This window comes from Callospermophilus lateralis, chromosome 2 (assembly GCF_048772815.1).
Source record: "Callospermophilus lateralis isolate mCalLat2 chromosome 2, mCalLat2.hap1, whole genome shotgun sequence".
In the NCBI taxonomy this organism is placed as follows: domain Eukaryota; kingdom Metazoa; phylum Chordata; class Mammalia; order Rodentia; family Sciuridae; genus Callospermophilus; species Callospermophilus lateralis.
Genome location: NC_135306.1, coordinates 19,381,615 through 19,395,979, shown reverse-complemented (window position 1 = coordinate 19,395,979; position 14,365 = coordinate 19,381,615). Strand labels below are relative to the sequence as shown.

Here is a 14,365-nt window from a genome sequence, read left to right as displayed (position 1 = left end):
CTCAGGGTCCCACTGGACACTTTGCTTACTCATTTCACTAAGTTCCTATGTTTTTCTCCCCCCTTACTTCCTCTCCGCCCCAGTTTCTTAACTTCCTTTTTCAGAATGTGGTTAAAACGTTAGGTATTTTCATAAGCTGCTTTAAGCACTTTTGGAGAAAGGCCAACTGTGTATTTATTAAAAAACCTGCAAACGATTCAGTAACTTGGAGTGTTTGATGAAATACTGAGACCCTGTGAGCGGTGACAGAACTGCTTTCAGTAATGAGGTGAACCAAGAGGAGGTGAGGCACTCCCTGTCACTCCTCCAGAATTCTCAGAGTGGAGTCTCGCTGGGCTCGAGGGGACGCCTGGAACACACATGCAGGTTTCTGGCAGGAGGTGATGCCGAAAAGAAGGTCACGGCTGCTGGGGTGATGGGGAGGGGGCTGCAGCAGTGTGGCATCTAAGCCAGGAGAGAGGGTCGTGCTGGACGGAGCCACGTGGACTCAGCGCAGGGGCAGGGGTGACGGCGAGCATCGTAGAGGCCTCTTGAGACCTCAGGCAGTTAAGTCCTGCTGAGGAATAGCTGGGGGCTGCTCACCTTGGCCAGGAACCGACTGGTCTGGGAAGCCAGGGCCTGGGTCCACCCCGTGGAGGACCGGTCCTTGGTGGTGCCCTGGCTCTCGGGAAGCCACCCTGAGGCAGGCTTGGTAGCAGGCAAGGAGGGGCTCAGGGATCCTTGAGCTGACGGCCACCCTGAAATACAAAGCCAGGGAGCACTGAGACCAAGCACAGTCCTCACGGGCAGACAGACTGTGCCCAACCCCAAGGCCACCACAGCTGGGCCAGCTGGGCCCTTTCACCGTGGCCGAGGAGAAGCCCTGGGCAGCGGGCTGCCCCATCTGCAGGCGAGAACCAGGTCGGAGGTGCCCAGATGGCTCGGCTGGGAGGGGCAGAGCTCCAGGCTCCAGCTCAGGAGGACCCAGGTTCCGGCCCGGAGCCTTCCCCTTTTTGCAGCGAGACCTCAGCGTGCCCCACCTCCCAGCCATCCTAGGTGACAACAGTGCGGGCCTCAGGCCGACGGGGTGACCTGAGACCATCATGGCACAACTGGTGCAGGCGCTACAGGAACGAAGCTCTGTCACAGCCACGCGGCAGAGCAGGCCCACCAGGCGTCTCTGGGAAGCAGGGCGTTTCCCCAGCTGACTGGCCTCTTCAGGTGAAAGGGCCCAGGGAGTGCCTGGCTTCCTCCGTCCCCTGCCTGAGGCCAGTGCCATCTCCCTGGCAAACCGAGTCCCCCAGCAGAACCTCAGGCGGGAGCCTGCGTGCACTCCAGACTCACCTGTAGCCCCCGGGGCCTGGGGCTTCTCAGAGGGACCAGGCCACCACTCCACAGAGCAGGGCTGGGGGATGGTGAAGGACAGGGCCTTGGTCCCCTGGGGCATCATCCCCACCTGGACGCTGTGGCTGGGCTGGGGCGGGTCTGAGTACAGGTTCACCTGAGACAGAGGGAGGCGGTGCAGTCAGGCAGCGGACTCACCCGGGAGGCCTCAGGCCACTGGCCTCTGCCAGGAGCCCTGGCCCACCTGGTGATAAAGACAACCACGGAGCCAGCAGGCCAGCACTGTGAGCAGCTCACGTGCCCTCCTGTCTACGTTTTACCGTGGTCCCGAAAGGGAGGCAGGACGGAGAACATCACCCCCAGTTTCCAGAGGAGAAAACTGAGACTCAGAGAGGTTAAGTCACTTACTCAAAATTTCCAGCTGAAAAATCCGTGGAATAGGATTATGACACTGTCTATCTGACCCCAAAGCCTATGGTTTTCCACTATTAACAATTGTTACTAATGACGCTGATGATGTAATTATGCTATGTAATATATAATAGTCATAATTATTGATATTTTAATTAAATAAAGTATTTCCAACAATTATTATTATATGGTTAGTAAATAGCGATCAATGGATGTTTGAATGAAAGAACGAGCCACCAAGTGGGCAAACGAGTCCCCTGCTGTAGCAGATCACCACCATTTGAGAAGGATTTCATGAGCCCTGGGAGGAAGTCTCTGGAGGGAGCACTGACCAGGTAAGACCAGCTGAAGCTCAGCGTGGTCCATGAAGGAACTGTGGTCCATGAAGAGTTTAGAGTTGGGGTACCAGGGTCTGCTTCTGGGAATGGGGCCGCCTGAGCACGCCACGCCCACATGCTCCCATGACGGCCACGGCCTTTCCCTCCACAGCAGCAGTGCTGGGCAGCCGTGGCAGAGACGGCAAGGGCCACAGAGCAGAACCATCCACCTGGCCTTTACAGAGTTTGCCAGCCCTGGCTTAGTGCACGTGCTCGGGAGTCACAGCCAGGTTCCTCCCCACGCTCCCCAACCACACCCCTGGTCGTCACTACCATCATCATCAGCACCACCACCACCACCACCACCACCATCACCATCCTCACCGTCATCCCCTTCATCCCCACCATAACTGTTCACGTGGCCAGTGTGGAACGAGTCCCTGGAGGAGCTATACTCCAGTGCTGCCTTGGGCCCCATCATGATGTCGGGTGGTCATCACAACTGGCTCCCTGCTGCCCCAAGGTCAAAGGCAGTTGAAAGTGGGCCTATGGGAGGGGGCTCCCTGGTGCCCAGGTACACAGCTTCTTATGCTCATGTTGCTCTACGGGTCCTGGATGGGGCAGAAGAAATCTAGCCCACGTGTGACTTGGCCCCATGCGTCCCCCTCTATCAGGCTGAGCCCCACCAGATGAGAACAAAGCTGGATTTTAATAATCCCCTCGCCATCTGCTCAGCCCCGCCCCACCTGGGCCTCCGGGGGTTGCCCACAGCACCCCTCTCCTCCTGAGGTGACCCAAATCCCGGGGGCCCCAGCCCTGAGATGCCTTCTCTCCTCACACCCATGCCAGCCCTTCCTCACCCCCAGACCCCACCTGGGGAGCAGCAGGGATCAGAAGAGCCCAAAGCAGAGGCCCACAGCCTGTGCAGATGCCCAGAGGAGGTGGGGAGTGGGCGAGGGGGTGGCAGCTGCAACCTGTCCCTCCTGGGACACGGAGACACCCACCCCTGGGGCTAGAGCACCCCTTTCAAGCCCCATGTCCCACGCTGCTCCCTGAGGCTGGGCAGAAGGCTCCCTGAGGGCTTCTGGGCAGGGTGGGCAGTGAATTTGGGAAACACTGGGTTAAACTCAGGAGCATTCTCTGCACAGATGGACTCCTCCAGCCTTCAGAATGCTAATGGGCCTTATGAATGGGGTGGGAGGAGAGGGGGAGGGGTGGGGGAGGGGGAGGGGAGGGGCAGGGGGAGGGGAGCTGCACCCTGAACACAGCCTCCCGCCCTGCCCCCACCAGGGCTTCTGGACCAAGAACACACTGTGGGGAGGGCCATTTATGTCATCCCATACTTCCTTCTGGGGTAACTTCTGGTCACCTCAGCCCTGCTACATCCTCTGCAGCTGAGATGGAGGGACCGGGGCGTGGGGGAGGTGGTGACAAGGCAGCAGATGTGGTGATGGCCTCACACACTCTGGCCAGAGCCCAGCAGACTCCTGGCCATGCTGGTGCCCGGCCCGTGCCACAAGGCCCTGGGCACCCAGCTACAGATCCTTTGGGGTTTCCAGCCGGGGGCTTGCCCCTAGCCAGCGGCTTCCCTGGCTGCAGACCCTGGGCCTTTCCTCTGGCTGTGGCCGTGTGGTGTGAACAGTGCCTCTGGGGCCAAGTCGCAGGCTATGGGCCTCCTTGCTCAGGGGAGCTGCTTAAGGCCCAGCTGTAGACCACCAGGACTGCCCACAGCGAGCCCTGCTCGCCATCCTCATCAGTACCGCCTGCCTCCACCTGCCTCATGCCCAGGCCTGTCATGCCGTGCCAGGGTGCAGCAGGCTTCCCAGGATTGGGGGGCACCTAGAATGTGCAGACAGATGTCAGCTCCCACCTTTGCCTCTCTGGCCAGCTGTGGGAGGCTGAGCAAACCTCTCCCCCGGCCCAGCCTCGGTTTCTGCATGCGGGGACATCAGATGAGACGACCCTGGGCCCAGGCCTGGCACCTCTGACCAGTTTGGCAAGTGTCTCCTTCCCGTGGGTCCACACCCGTGCCCACCCACAAACTGCAGGCCTGGTCTGGGCGGCCACAGGTTGCGCCAGCCCCCTCCCCCATGGGCTCTGGGCAGGGCAAGGGGCTCAGCAGACCCTAGGGAGTCACACCCGCTGCTTAGCCCGAGTGGCAGGATTGGTGGGGGGCCTGGGCTCCCTGAAGGGGCTCTCTGACCAGGGCTCTGAGCAGGGTGTATTCTTGGGGTCTCCTGAGTCTGCAGAGCAGAGTGTACAGGGTCCAGAATGAGGACCCCGTGGGACTGGGGGCAAGGTCTCCCTCACTCTGGGCCCGTAACCCCTGCGGCTGGGACTGGGCCCAACTCCACGGTGCTCTCCCACGGCAACTATCAAAGCAAAAACGGGTGAGCCACGCTGAGCTGCTCCCAACCTCTCCTGCCTTTGGTCCTGCCAGCTGGACACCTGACTAGGGCTTCGGCCAGGCAGCCCAGTGCCCACGGGAAGGCCCCTGAGTCCTGGATCAGGAACACCCAGTAGAGAAGGTCCTGGTTGCTCCCAGTGTCCACCCAGCCCATGCCCCTGCCCCTGCCCAGCACATCCCTGGTAACACCCCCTAATCCTGCCAGGTGGCTGCCATGCATGCGTCAGGTCCGTGCCCGCCATGCTCACCACTTCCTTCAACCAGTGAGGGGAGGGGAGGAGGTGCTGCAGCACCCACCTGGGCCACTTCCGGACCTGCAGCAGCCACCGCCCCAGCTGGGGCCCAGGCTTTCCAACCCGTAAAATGGGGCTGCTGGCAGCTTTGGGCCTGGTGACCAGTTCCTTTCTCCTGGGACATTCTGAGTCTGCAGCAACTCCTGTCCCTTCCATCCCTGGGTCTGGCTCAGCACTGGGAGGGCCTGGAGGAGCCTTAAGACCTGGGCCCAGGTCACTGGCTCCCAGAAGGAAGGTGCGCTAAGCCCCTCTTACAGATGCGCCCCACCAGGGCAGGGTGGGAAGGGACGCTCCTACCCTAGGTGGTGGATGTGGGGACGCAGAACAGGCCTCCTTCTCTTCTCTCACTGTGCCGCTTCCACCCACATGCCCAGAAGCACCTCTAAACATGAAAGCCACGTGTGGCAGGGGAGGGGGCTGCAGCCCAAGAGGGGCAAGCCGTGTAGGAGAGGGGTGCATCCACGCCAGGTGAGGGGCTGCGTCTGTGCCCTGCAGCTGCCAGGCCTCCACGGCAGCCTCGAGGGGCAAGAATGGGCAGGCAGACAGCAGGAAGCCACTGGGGCTGTGTCAGCCCCCACTTCCTGCCTCACCCCAGGAAAGAGGAAGGTCCAAGAGCAGGATGAAGCCTCTTCCCAAGACAGGTCGGAGCTGGGCAGCACAGCAGCCAGTCTCCAGGGGGCAAGTCTCCCCTCCACACAACCCTGCCCCACATGCTGCTCAGTCTCTGTTGGGTTGTGGGGACCGGATGTGGGGACCGGATGTGGGGGAGATGGCAAAGGTGTGACCCAGGAAGATGAGGCCCAGGAAACAAGCACCGGGGGCTCAGAAGAAATTCTGTGCTGGTCCCTCGAGTTTCAGAGAGCCCAAGTTCTCTCTTCAAGGTCACACAGCTGATTAGTGATGGAGTCAAGAGTCACACCCCAGGCGACTTATCCCAAAGCTCATCTAAGAAGAAAAAAGGCTTCCAGTGAATTTCCTGGTTGCCTCACAGTCTGCATTCATGGATATCTTAGCTCATCAGCAGTGAGCCCAGGGGGCAAAGTCATGGCCAAGGTCACAGAGAGACTCTGAGGTAGCATCAGGGCTGGGCTCCACTATCCTCAGAAGGGACCACTGATGTGGGACTTTCCCTTTTCTAAAGTGAGACAGGAGGTGGTGGCCTCTCCCTAAGACCATGAGAAAGTGCCCCCTCTTAGAGGACTCGGGACCCCTCCACCCAGCCCTCCAGGTACCTTGGCCCCGAGGCGCAGCTGGTCGATGGTGTTCTCGGCCTCCGCATACTTGGTGAGGAGCTTGTGGTAGTCCTCCTGCAGGAAGGAGAGCACCACCGTCACACCGGGCACGCAGCACCCCGCCCTGCGAGAGCCCCTGGCGGCTGAGCCCTCTCCCTGGAGGTCCCGGGTCCCTGGAGCAGAGTTCAAGGTGGGAACCCAGCGGACATCTCTGGGTGCTGTACATACAGACCCCCGCCCACGTCCAGATCCTGTGGCACAGGACAGCAAGGCCAGCCCCCAGGGAGCCAGGGTGGGGCCTCGGAGGGCACCTGGATGCACAACCCCCCCAGGGTGACCCTTTCTCTCTTCCTTGTCCAAATCCCCTGCCCAGCTCTGTGGGGGAGGGACGCCCACCTTCCCACCCGCACGGCTCCTGGTGTGGAGGCAGCCTGCGCTTCGTGACTATTTTCAAAATCTGGCTGAATGGGTCACCCCAGGGTCCCTTGGTAGAAACACAGGAGACTCAGAAGTCACAGTTTCATTAAATCAGAATCATCTGCCTTCAACGATCAGTGTCACCGGTCACCTCTGCAGGGTGAGAGGAGCCCCTCAAGGTCCTGCAGAGGTCAGGAGAAGGGCAGATGGAGCCTCCTGGGTCTTCCCCACGGGAGCCAGACCTTGGAGACCACCCCGTGAGAGGCAGGAGTTTACTTTTTAGGAAATTCCTGGTCATGAATGCAGAAGGAGCAGCAATATGAGAATACTGCCATTTTGTCATCCAAATAAAGGGCTTGGTCAAGGGCACGACTATCGGGCTGCAGACACCACGGTCAGGCCCTTCCCTGGAGGGGGCAAGCGGGCCTGCGGGGCCGTCTGGGGCCACACACTCCTTCCACGGAGCCTGGGCCTCTGGCACACAGATGACGGTGGCCCAAAAAAGCATCTTGCTCAGATGGCCAGTGGCCCCACGAGATGCCCGGGTGTAAGGTGCAGGATGGGGGCGGCTCTCAGGGGGCACCAGCCTCCCATAATAAGTTCCAAGGAAGAAGCAAGAGGACAGACATGGATTGAAAGAGAATCGGAAAGAAGGGAAAGAGAACCCGGGGAAGAGGCCTGGAAGTGAGTCAGACGTCAGACAGGAGCTCCTGGACCACTCCCTGAAAGGACCCTGAAGGACCCTCAAGCTCACTGAGAGGAACACCGCGGGGCACACAGACCAGGGGCGTGAGAGCCGCCTGGGTATCTGAACCCGGTGTCCAGGGCCTTTTAGGTCCCACGTGGCATGGCGGCCATGCGTCAGGCACATGCTCGTGTTTACTGACGCACTAAGAGGTGAAATGACTGGGGGCGTGGAACTCGGCTTCCCGACGGGGGGTCGGGGGGGGGGGGGTCAGATACAGACGGAGAAGGCTTTGGCAGCTGCTGGGGCGCACAATGTGGCGTCCACTGTATGATTCTCCCCTGGGTGTATCTGGTTTCTTCCCAGCAGGAGTTGGCCACAGCAGGCGTGAGCAGTCCTGGCTCTTTTTGACCAAAGGGCTTAGGTCTGCCTCATGGCTCAGGGGACAGCTCTCCCACCTCTGGCAGGGGACTCCTGGCCAGACCCAAGGCTCCCTATCCCTGCCTGCCTCCATCACAGCCAACAGGTGCCCGGGTGACTCAATCCTAGACAGGAGCCCCGCTCACCTGGAGTTGGTGGACCAGCTCAGTGGCCTGTTGGGGCGTCTGAAACTCCTGGGGTACCCTGGAGATGGGGTGGGCAGGAGGTGGGTCCTTGGCCAGGGATGCTTCTCCACTGCTCAGCAGCACCTCCTGTACAATCTCGGCTGGTGACTTGAAGATCAGGGGCCCAGTGGGGCCCTGAGGCTGCCTGTTATGGCTTCGGGACTTGGGCGGGCGGTAGCTCTCATCTTTGGGAAACCTCACTCGCGGCCCCACCTTGGAGAAATCAGGGAGCGGGTGGTTCAGACGCCCCCGGCCATACTTGGGGGCATCAGAAGACGAGTGGTTGGCCAGAGTGGCTCCGTGCCTGGGCAGAGACCTGTCCTTCTGAGCTGGCCTAGGCCGGGGATTCTGGGGGCTGACGGAGCCAGTGAATCGGGAGGGCAATGGCTTAGGTGATGTCTTCGTCTGCTTCCAGGCCTGGTCTGCAGGCCGTGACAGGCTGGTGGTAGCTCTTTTCCATGTGCCTGCAGCGTTCTGGGGGCTCTGGGCTGGTGGTGCTAAGGGGTCCTGGAATTCTGTGGGCGTTGCCGGAGCAACACTGCCTCCAGTTCTGTCATCTGGGTTGAGGTGGTGGCCGGGGCTCTGTGGCAGGTTTTCTGCGAGGGCAGCGGGCTGGGGGACATCCGTCTCTCTCTCCCAGGAAGAATTCAGGCTGTCACTGCTGCGGCCCAGGCTCACGGTGCCACTGCTCCAAGACCTGGCAGAGCCGAGTTCAACAGATGGGTTGACCTCAGAATGTTCTGGAAGTTTGCTTCCACTGGCTTGTTGGCCAGAGGCCACCCAGCCTCTGGCCTGAGCCTGCCCCTGGGCCACAGCGCAGGTGTTCCCATGGTGCTCCGAGCTGAGAGCAGCCTCCTGCCCCGGCCTCGGGGAGCTGTCCCCAGGACTCCCAGGGACTTCATCTGACTCTTCTTCAGTCATGTTCAATTGACAGTCCTGCTGGGGGAGCCAGTGGAGAGGCAGGGTGGAACTTTCTGGGCTGTCCACGACCTCTGCTTCAGGCTCTGCAAAGACAGGTCATCCGTCACTTAGCACGGGCTGGTCAGGCTATGTGACTTAACCCCACGTCACTTCAACCTCCTGCTTGCGATTCCTCAGGTAGGGATGGCAAGAATCCCGACGAGCCCCCACAGAGCCAAGCACTGCGGGGACACCTCTTCAAACTCCAGCCGCAAACCTGGTTGGCCACACCCCCTGCAGGGTCTCCCATCTCAGCACATGGCAGTGCCACCTACCCAGCTGCCCAAGCAGAGGCCTGGAGGCATCTCCGTCACTTCTCTCCCCCGAATGCTCCTACTCTGTCACCTGGTCCTGTCCCGTTACCTCCTCCAGAGCTCTCAAACTTGCTGACCACTCTGAAGTTCATCACCACCGCTGTGCCCCGGCCCACATCCTCCCAGGCCTGGACGTTGCAGTAGCCACCTGTTTGCCTCCTCGGGCCACAACCTCGTCTCATCTGCACCTCCCTGTTGCTCTAGGGGAAAAGCTCCACTGACCCATCTCTCTCCATGTTCACCTAAGCTCTCCCTGCTCCCAACCGAGCCCCTCATTCCCTCCTGGGTGCACACGCTTTGCCCCCTGCAGGGCTCCTCCCTCTGCCCGGGGAGTGCCTCCTAGTCGGCCTTGAGCACCAGCTCCACTTGGCTCCACAGGGAAGTCCTGCGCCCCCACCCTCCACGAGGTCACAGTCTCCAGTGGACAGACTCTCACGGGGCAGATGGCTGCACTTTGTGACACCCATCTCAGGGGCTGCGGCCTCTTTGTGTCACCTGGTCATTAATAAAGGTCCCTAGGACACTGTGAGCTCCGCGAGGACAAGGACAGGCACGGTGGGCAGCGCTGCATTGGCAGAGCAGGTGCTCAACACCCGGCGCTGACTGGGGAGAAGGAAGGGGAGGAAGGTCACGTGCGTGAAGCCCTAAGGCAGAGGAGTGGCTGGATGACTATACAGTGGGTGCTCAGGGACACCCCACCCCCACCGTCACTGTCCCGTCCCCGTCCCCTCGTCGCCCCCGTCCAGCCACCATCGGCAGCTGTGCTTGTTAAGCACCTGCTCTTTCGTCTTCTGGGATAGAAGAGTTTCATGAGCGAGTCTGGGAGACACCAAGAATATGCTCTCTGCTCTGGCTGGACACCCTGGTCACCCCATGTCACATGTGCCTCCCAGGCTCTTTCTCCTTCCTTGACGGCCGCTTTAGAGCAGCACATCTGAGGCCCAGAGGCATGACCTTGCTCTTGGGTAACTTCAGAGAAGCCCTGGACCTCAAACCCAGGCCTGGCCATGCAGTCGACCTCGGAGCCAGGGCTCACTCAGGTCCTCTGACCCCTCCCTGGGGCCTGGGCGAGTCACTGACCTCTCTGGTGACCTTATTCAAACTGGAGGCCTGGCCCTCCTACCTGGCAGAGCATGGAGTGAAGGGAGGAGAGACGGCCAGGCCCGGTCCAGTCCTGTGCCCAGCACATGAGGTGGACCCAGGACATGGTGGCAGCTGTTACATCATAGCAGGGGTCAGTTACCATGTGGCCCCAGGAAGGGACGCCTCTGTCCTGTTACACAGGGCATCTCAGTCCCCATTCCCTGAAGGAGCCCAGATGCCCACTGAGCAGGCACGCGAGGGACATCGGGCACAGGACACCCCGGCCTAATGGCTCCTCCCCCACCCGCAGGGGCTCTGCTGATGCCCAGGGCCCTGAAATGGGCCTTTCGGTCACAGTCTAAGTGCAATCGCAGCATGTGTCAAGCCCGGTGTGCAGCAGCACCGGCACCCCCTTCACAGATGGGGACACCAAGATCAGGGAAGAGTCCTGGCAGGAAAAGCCCGGGGATGGTCTGCGGCGGTCTTGATGCGATGGGAAAGGAGGGCCGCCGAGATGGCCACGCTAGCGAGAGTCCAAGGCCTCGAAGGGAACACAACCCCTGCACCAAGCCTTCCCGCCACCAAAGGGGTCGCAGACCCAGGTGTTCCAGGAGGAGCCGGAGACACCGCCATTTATGATCAGCACGAGAAGCACCAGGCACCTGAGGCGTGGAAGGTCCCGCCGTGGACACACACCGTGGACCTCCAGGCCAGCGTGAGGGGTGGCCTGTGGTGGTGTGGGGAGGGCGGAGGACTTAACAAGGGGCAGGTGACGAGGAGCACGCGGAACGCTGGTCTACGTCCCATCACGTCTGCACATCCGTGCCCAGGGAAATGGGGGTTCTCCGTGGGTGGGATATCGAGCGACTGTTCATTTCACCTCTTTTTTGTGTTTGTGGGTCTGATGCCACGTGCAGTGTCACAGCTAAAGTCATTTAAGTTCTTGAGTCATAGATTTTACATTATAAAATGAAAACTTTCAAGGCTCCCCGACTCCCTGGAAGCCGGGATGTTTTGGGGACAAGACACCACTGAGGGTGGGAGTCGGGGTCAGACTCACCTTCTCCTGAAGACCCTCCTGACTCCTGCGGGTCTGGGGCCCACTCCAGGGGCGGCAGATGCTGCTGGGCCAGGCGGAAGTCCTCCAGGAGCTCAGGGCTGGCGGCACTGGGGAAGGGCCGCCCGTCCCCCCAGCCGCGAGTGTTAACCCTCTCTGCATCCTTTTCCTCAACCCAGGCCCAGCGCCGCCGCTGCTGGGGCCCCTTCCCTAGGCCTGGCCCGGCCCAGTGGACCTCAGTCCCCGAGCTGGCCATCAGCCTGGCTCGGGCTTCACCTCCGCCGCTTCATCTTCAGGAGACAGAGCTGCTGCTGGGGACCCCAGAGTCACCGCAGGCTCTTCTCAGCACCAGCCATCCTGCCTGTGGCCTGTTGAGGACACAATCAAGAGACAACGTTATTCTTAGAGACTCCTCCTTCGTTCAGAACAAGAGCAAGTCACCAGGAGGACTCAGGGGCCAGTGGGCCCTGTCCACTCCCGCTCCATCCTCTTGAAGCTGCAGGACCTTGGGAGAGACATTTTGTCTCCACTTGCTGTACTGGTCACACTGGGATAAGAATCTCCCTCTAGGGTTTTATAAAACTCCCTGGGACACTAGGTAAGGACACCAACGGCCAGCACACCAACCACAGGTGTCTGGTGTCACTGTTATCACTGGCCATCCAGTGACTGTCCCTGTGGACCAGGGTCCACACACAGGCCCTGCTCCCTGGAGGACTGGCAGCCTGGGGGAGCAGAGATGCCCAGGCCAGCACAGCTCCAGGTGACAGGTGGTGACTGCCATTTATAATGGGGAGGAGAATTTAGGCTCAAAGTGGGGAATGCTGAAGAGATCATCCCAGGGGGTGAACTAATTGAAAACAGGCGCCCAAACAAACCCAGGCCCACACCTGTCCACAGCGCTGGGCACAGCGGCCCAAGGGTGGAAGTGCCCGTGTCCATGGATGGACAGATGGGTAAACCACGTGTGGCTTCTGCACCCAATGAAGTATTAATCAGCCACAAACAGCAATGAGGGGCTGCAGTCTTGACTCTTGTCCCTTGCGCCATGCGAAGTGAGGGAAGCCAGACACTGAAGCCACGTGGTGCACCAAGCCTCCTACAGGGGGGTGTCCAGACGGCAAGTCTACACACAGGAGGAGGGCGGGGTGGGCAGGGGCAGGGGAGAGAATGGTCCAGAACTGCTTGACGGGCAGGGTTTCCATTTGGGATGACGAAAGTGTTCTGGAACTACAGAGGAGGGCGACCGAGTGCAGTGGACGCACTAAATGCCACTGAGCTGCTCACTTAGAAGTGGCTGGAGGATGTTCTGTTCATCTCACTTCAATACAGAGGAAAAAACTAACAGGGCATTCCAGACAAGGGGACCAGGGGGACACAGGCCAGGGCCGGAGGGATGAGCCTGGCGGGTGCTGCCCTGGACAAGGGGAGGTTTCCCACGTGCTGGGGTGACTGGGGCCTGGTGACATTGGCAGCAGGGAAAGTGGCGAGGGAAGGGGTGGCCAGCCCCAGGCGAGCCTCTCAGGTCCTGTGTCCAGCACAGAGTGTCCCATTGGGCCTGGGCAGTTCCTCTGGCTGCTCTGGGGGAGTGAAGCGGAGCAGGAGGCCTGGCCAGAGCTGGCTGTCAGGATGGACCCTGGTCAAGGGGATGGAGGCCCGAGGAGGCGCCTCCTCTCCTCCCCTTTCTCCCTCTGCCGCTTCCCGTTCTCCTACTTCCAGCCCCTTCCAGCGCTCCCTGGGAGCCAGGCCTGGAGCGCAGGGCCAACAAGCAGGAGCACAGCCCTGCGAGCCCCCGGGGCCAACACCCTCCACCGCAGGGCAGCCCCAGGCCGGCTCAGGAAAGGCCTGTTCTACAGGTGGGAGGACCAGCCCAGAGTGGGGAGGGGCCTGCCCCGAAGCCACACAGGGGTCCTGCAGGCCAGGGGGAAGTGGGTCTGCAGCCCACGGCCTGGGCTCTCCCCTCCGTGCTGTGGCCAGGCGGGTGCGAGGACAGCAGGAGCCTCGCTTCATTCAGTTGAGAAAGTGAACAGGAGGCTATTTCTGGACACAGAGCTCCCGAGGGAACAGTGTGGCCCAGGAAAGGCCAACTTCTCAAGGATGGGGTAAGCACAGGAATGACCCCCGGCTCGGCTGCTGCCCCAGCTCGGGGACAGGGCCCCACGGCTTCTCCTTCCTCCTCTCTGCCCCCAGTGCGCAGCCCCAGAATTTCTTCCCTGTCACCCCTCGGGTCGTCCCTCAGCCCCATCATCCCCACCACGTAAGATGTCTCCACTCCGCCTGCCAGGCTGGACACGTGACATCTTCTCTGCCTCCCCTGCTTCCTGTCACAGGTGAACTTTCAAATGATAAAAACGGAAGCTCAGCAGGTGGAGCTGGGGCTGGGGCTCAGGGGTGGAGCGCTTGCCTGGCATGTGTGAGGCACTGGGTTCCATGCTCGGCACCATGTATAAATAAGTGAGCAAAATAAAGGTCCGTCAATGTCTAAAAACACCTGAAGCTCAGCAGAGAATAGTGAGTGTCCAAGATCACCCAGCTGCTCAGTGCACGGGCACAACTTGTGACCATCAGTCCTGGCCCAGTGGGCTACTGATTTTTATTTTTGATCATACAACCCATCAGAAGAATATATTTTTCTTATGACTTCACATCTATAACCTTGTGCCAATATACTACATGTATTAGATGAAATATCTCCAAAAGCGGATTTTCAAAAAGGTTCAATAGAAAATAAATGTTTGAACAGACGTGCTAGTCCTCCTGTTCCCATGCCTTCGGCAGGAACTGTGGGCCTCTGGGATTCCTTGGCAGTGACCTTGACCTTAAGTGGGTGTGAGGATCCTCTGAGCATGCGGATGCCTGGGTCCAACCGCAGAGACCCCAGCTCTGCCTGGGGATGGTCAGGAACTGCACCTAGCCAGGTCTGGGCAGGGCCCACCCTCAGAAACTGGCTGGCCTTTCCTGGTTTCTGCCATACACAGGAACAGGGGCAGCAGGTGCTGCCCACTACCTGCTGCTTCTCCCTCTGAGCCCCCTGTGAATCTCACTGTCACCAGGAAATGCAGCACATCAGAGGCAGCTGCTGTCGCTGGCTGAGTGGAAGCTGACCCCAGGAGGACCAGCCCTGTCAGGACTAAGGCGCCCCAGAACTGGACCTTCGGGCTCAGGGTCCCCAGGTGCTCTGGAGAGACCACCCCTCTTTCTGCAAATCTGCTCCCTGTCTCCATGTCACCTCCTCAACCTTCCACAGACCCCTGTGATCTT

At 60.3% G+C, this 14,365-nt stretch overlaps 1 protein-coding gene across 5 annotated transcripts in view; it reads right to left on the bottom strand.

The window, feature by feature from the left end:
* The window catches only part of Akna (AT-hook transcription factor), a 43,275-nt gene that overhangs the window by 19,551 nt on the left and 9,359 nt on the right, over positions 1-14,365 (bottom strand). For all 5 annotated transcript variants that reach the window (XM_076845628.2, XM_076845627.2, XM_076845629.2 and 2 more), the window contains 5 exons: positions 11,108-11,472; positions 7,652-8,694; positions 5,984-6,058; positions 1,324-1,480; positions 583-737 (listed from right to left, as the gene is read on the bottom strand). In XM_076845628.2, the coding sequence (XP_076701743.2) occupies positions 583-737; positions 1,324-1,480; positions 5,984-6,058; positions 7,652-8,694; positions 11,108-11,360 (1,683 nt within the window). In that variant the 5' untranslated portion in view covers positions 11,361-11,472. The remainder of the gene's footprint in view (positions 1-582; positions 738-1,323; positions 1,481-5,983; positions 6,059-7,651; positions 8,695-11,107; positions 11,473-14,365) is intronic.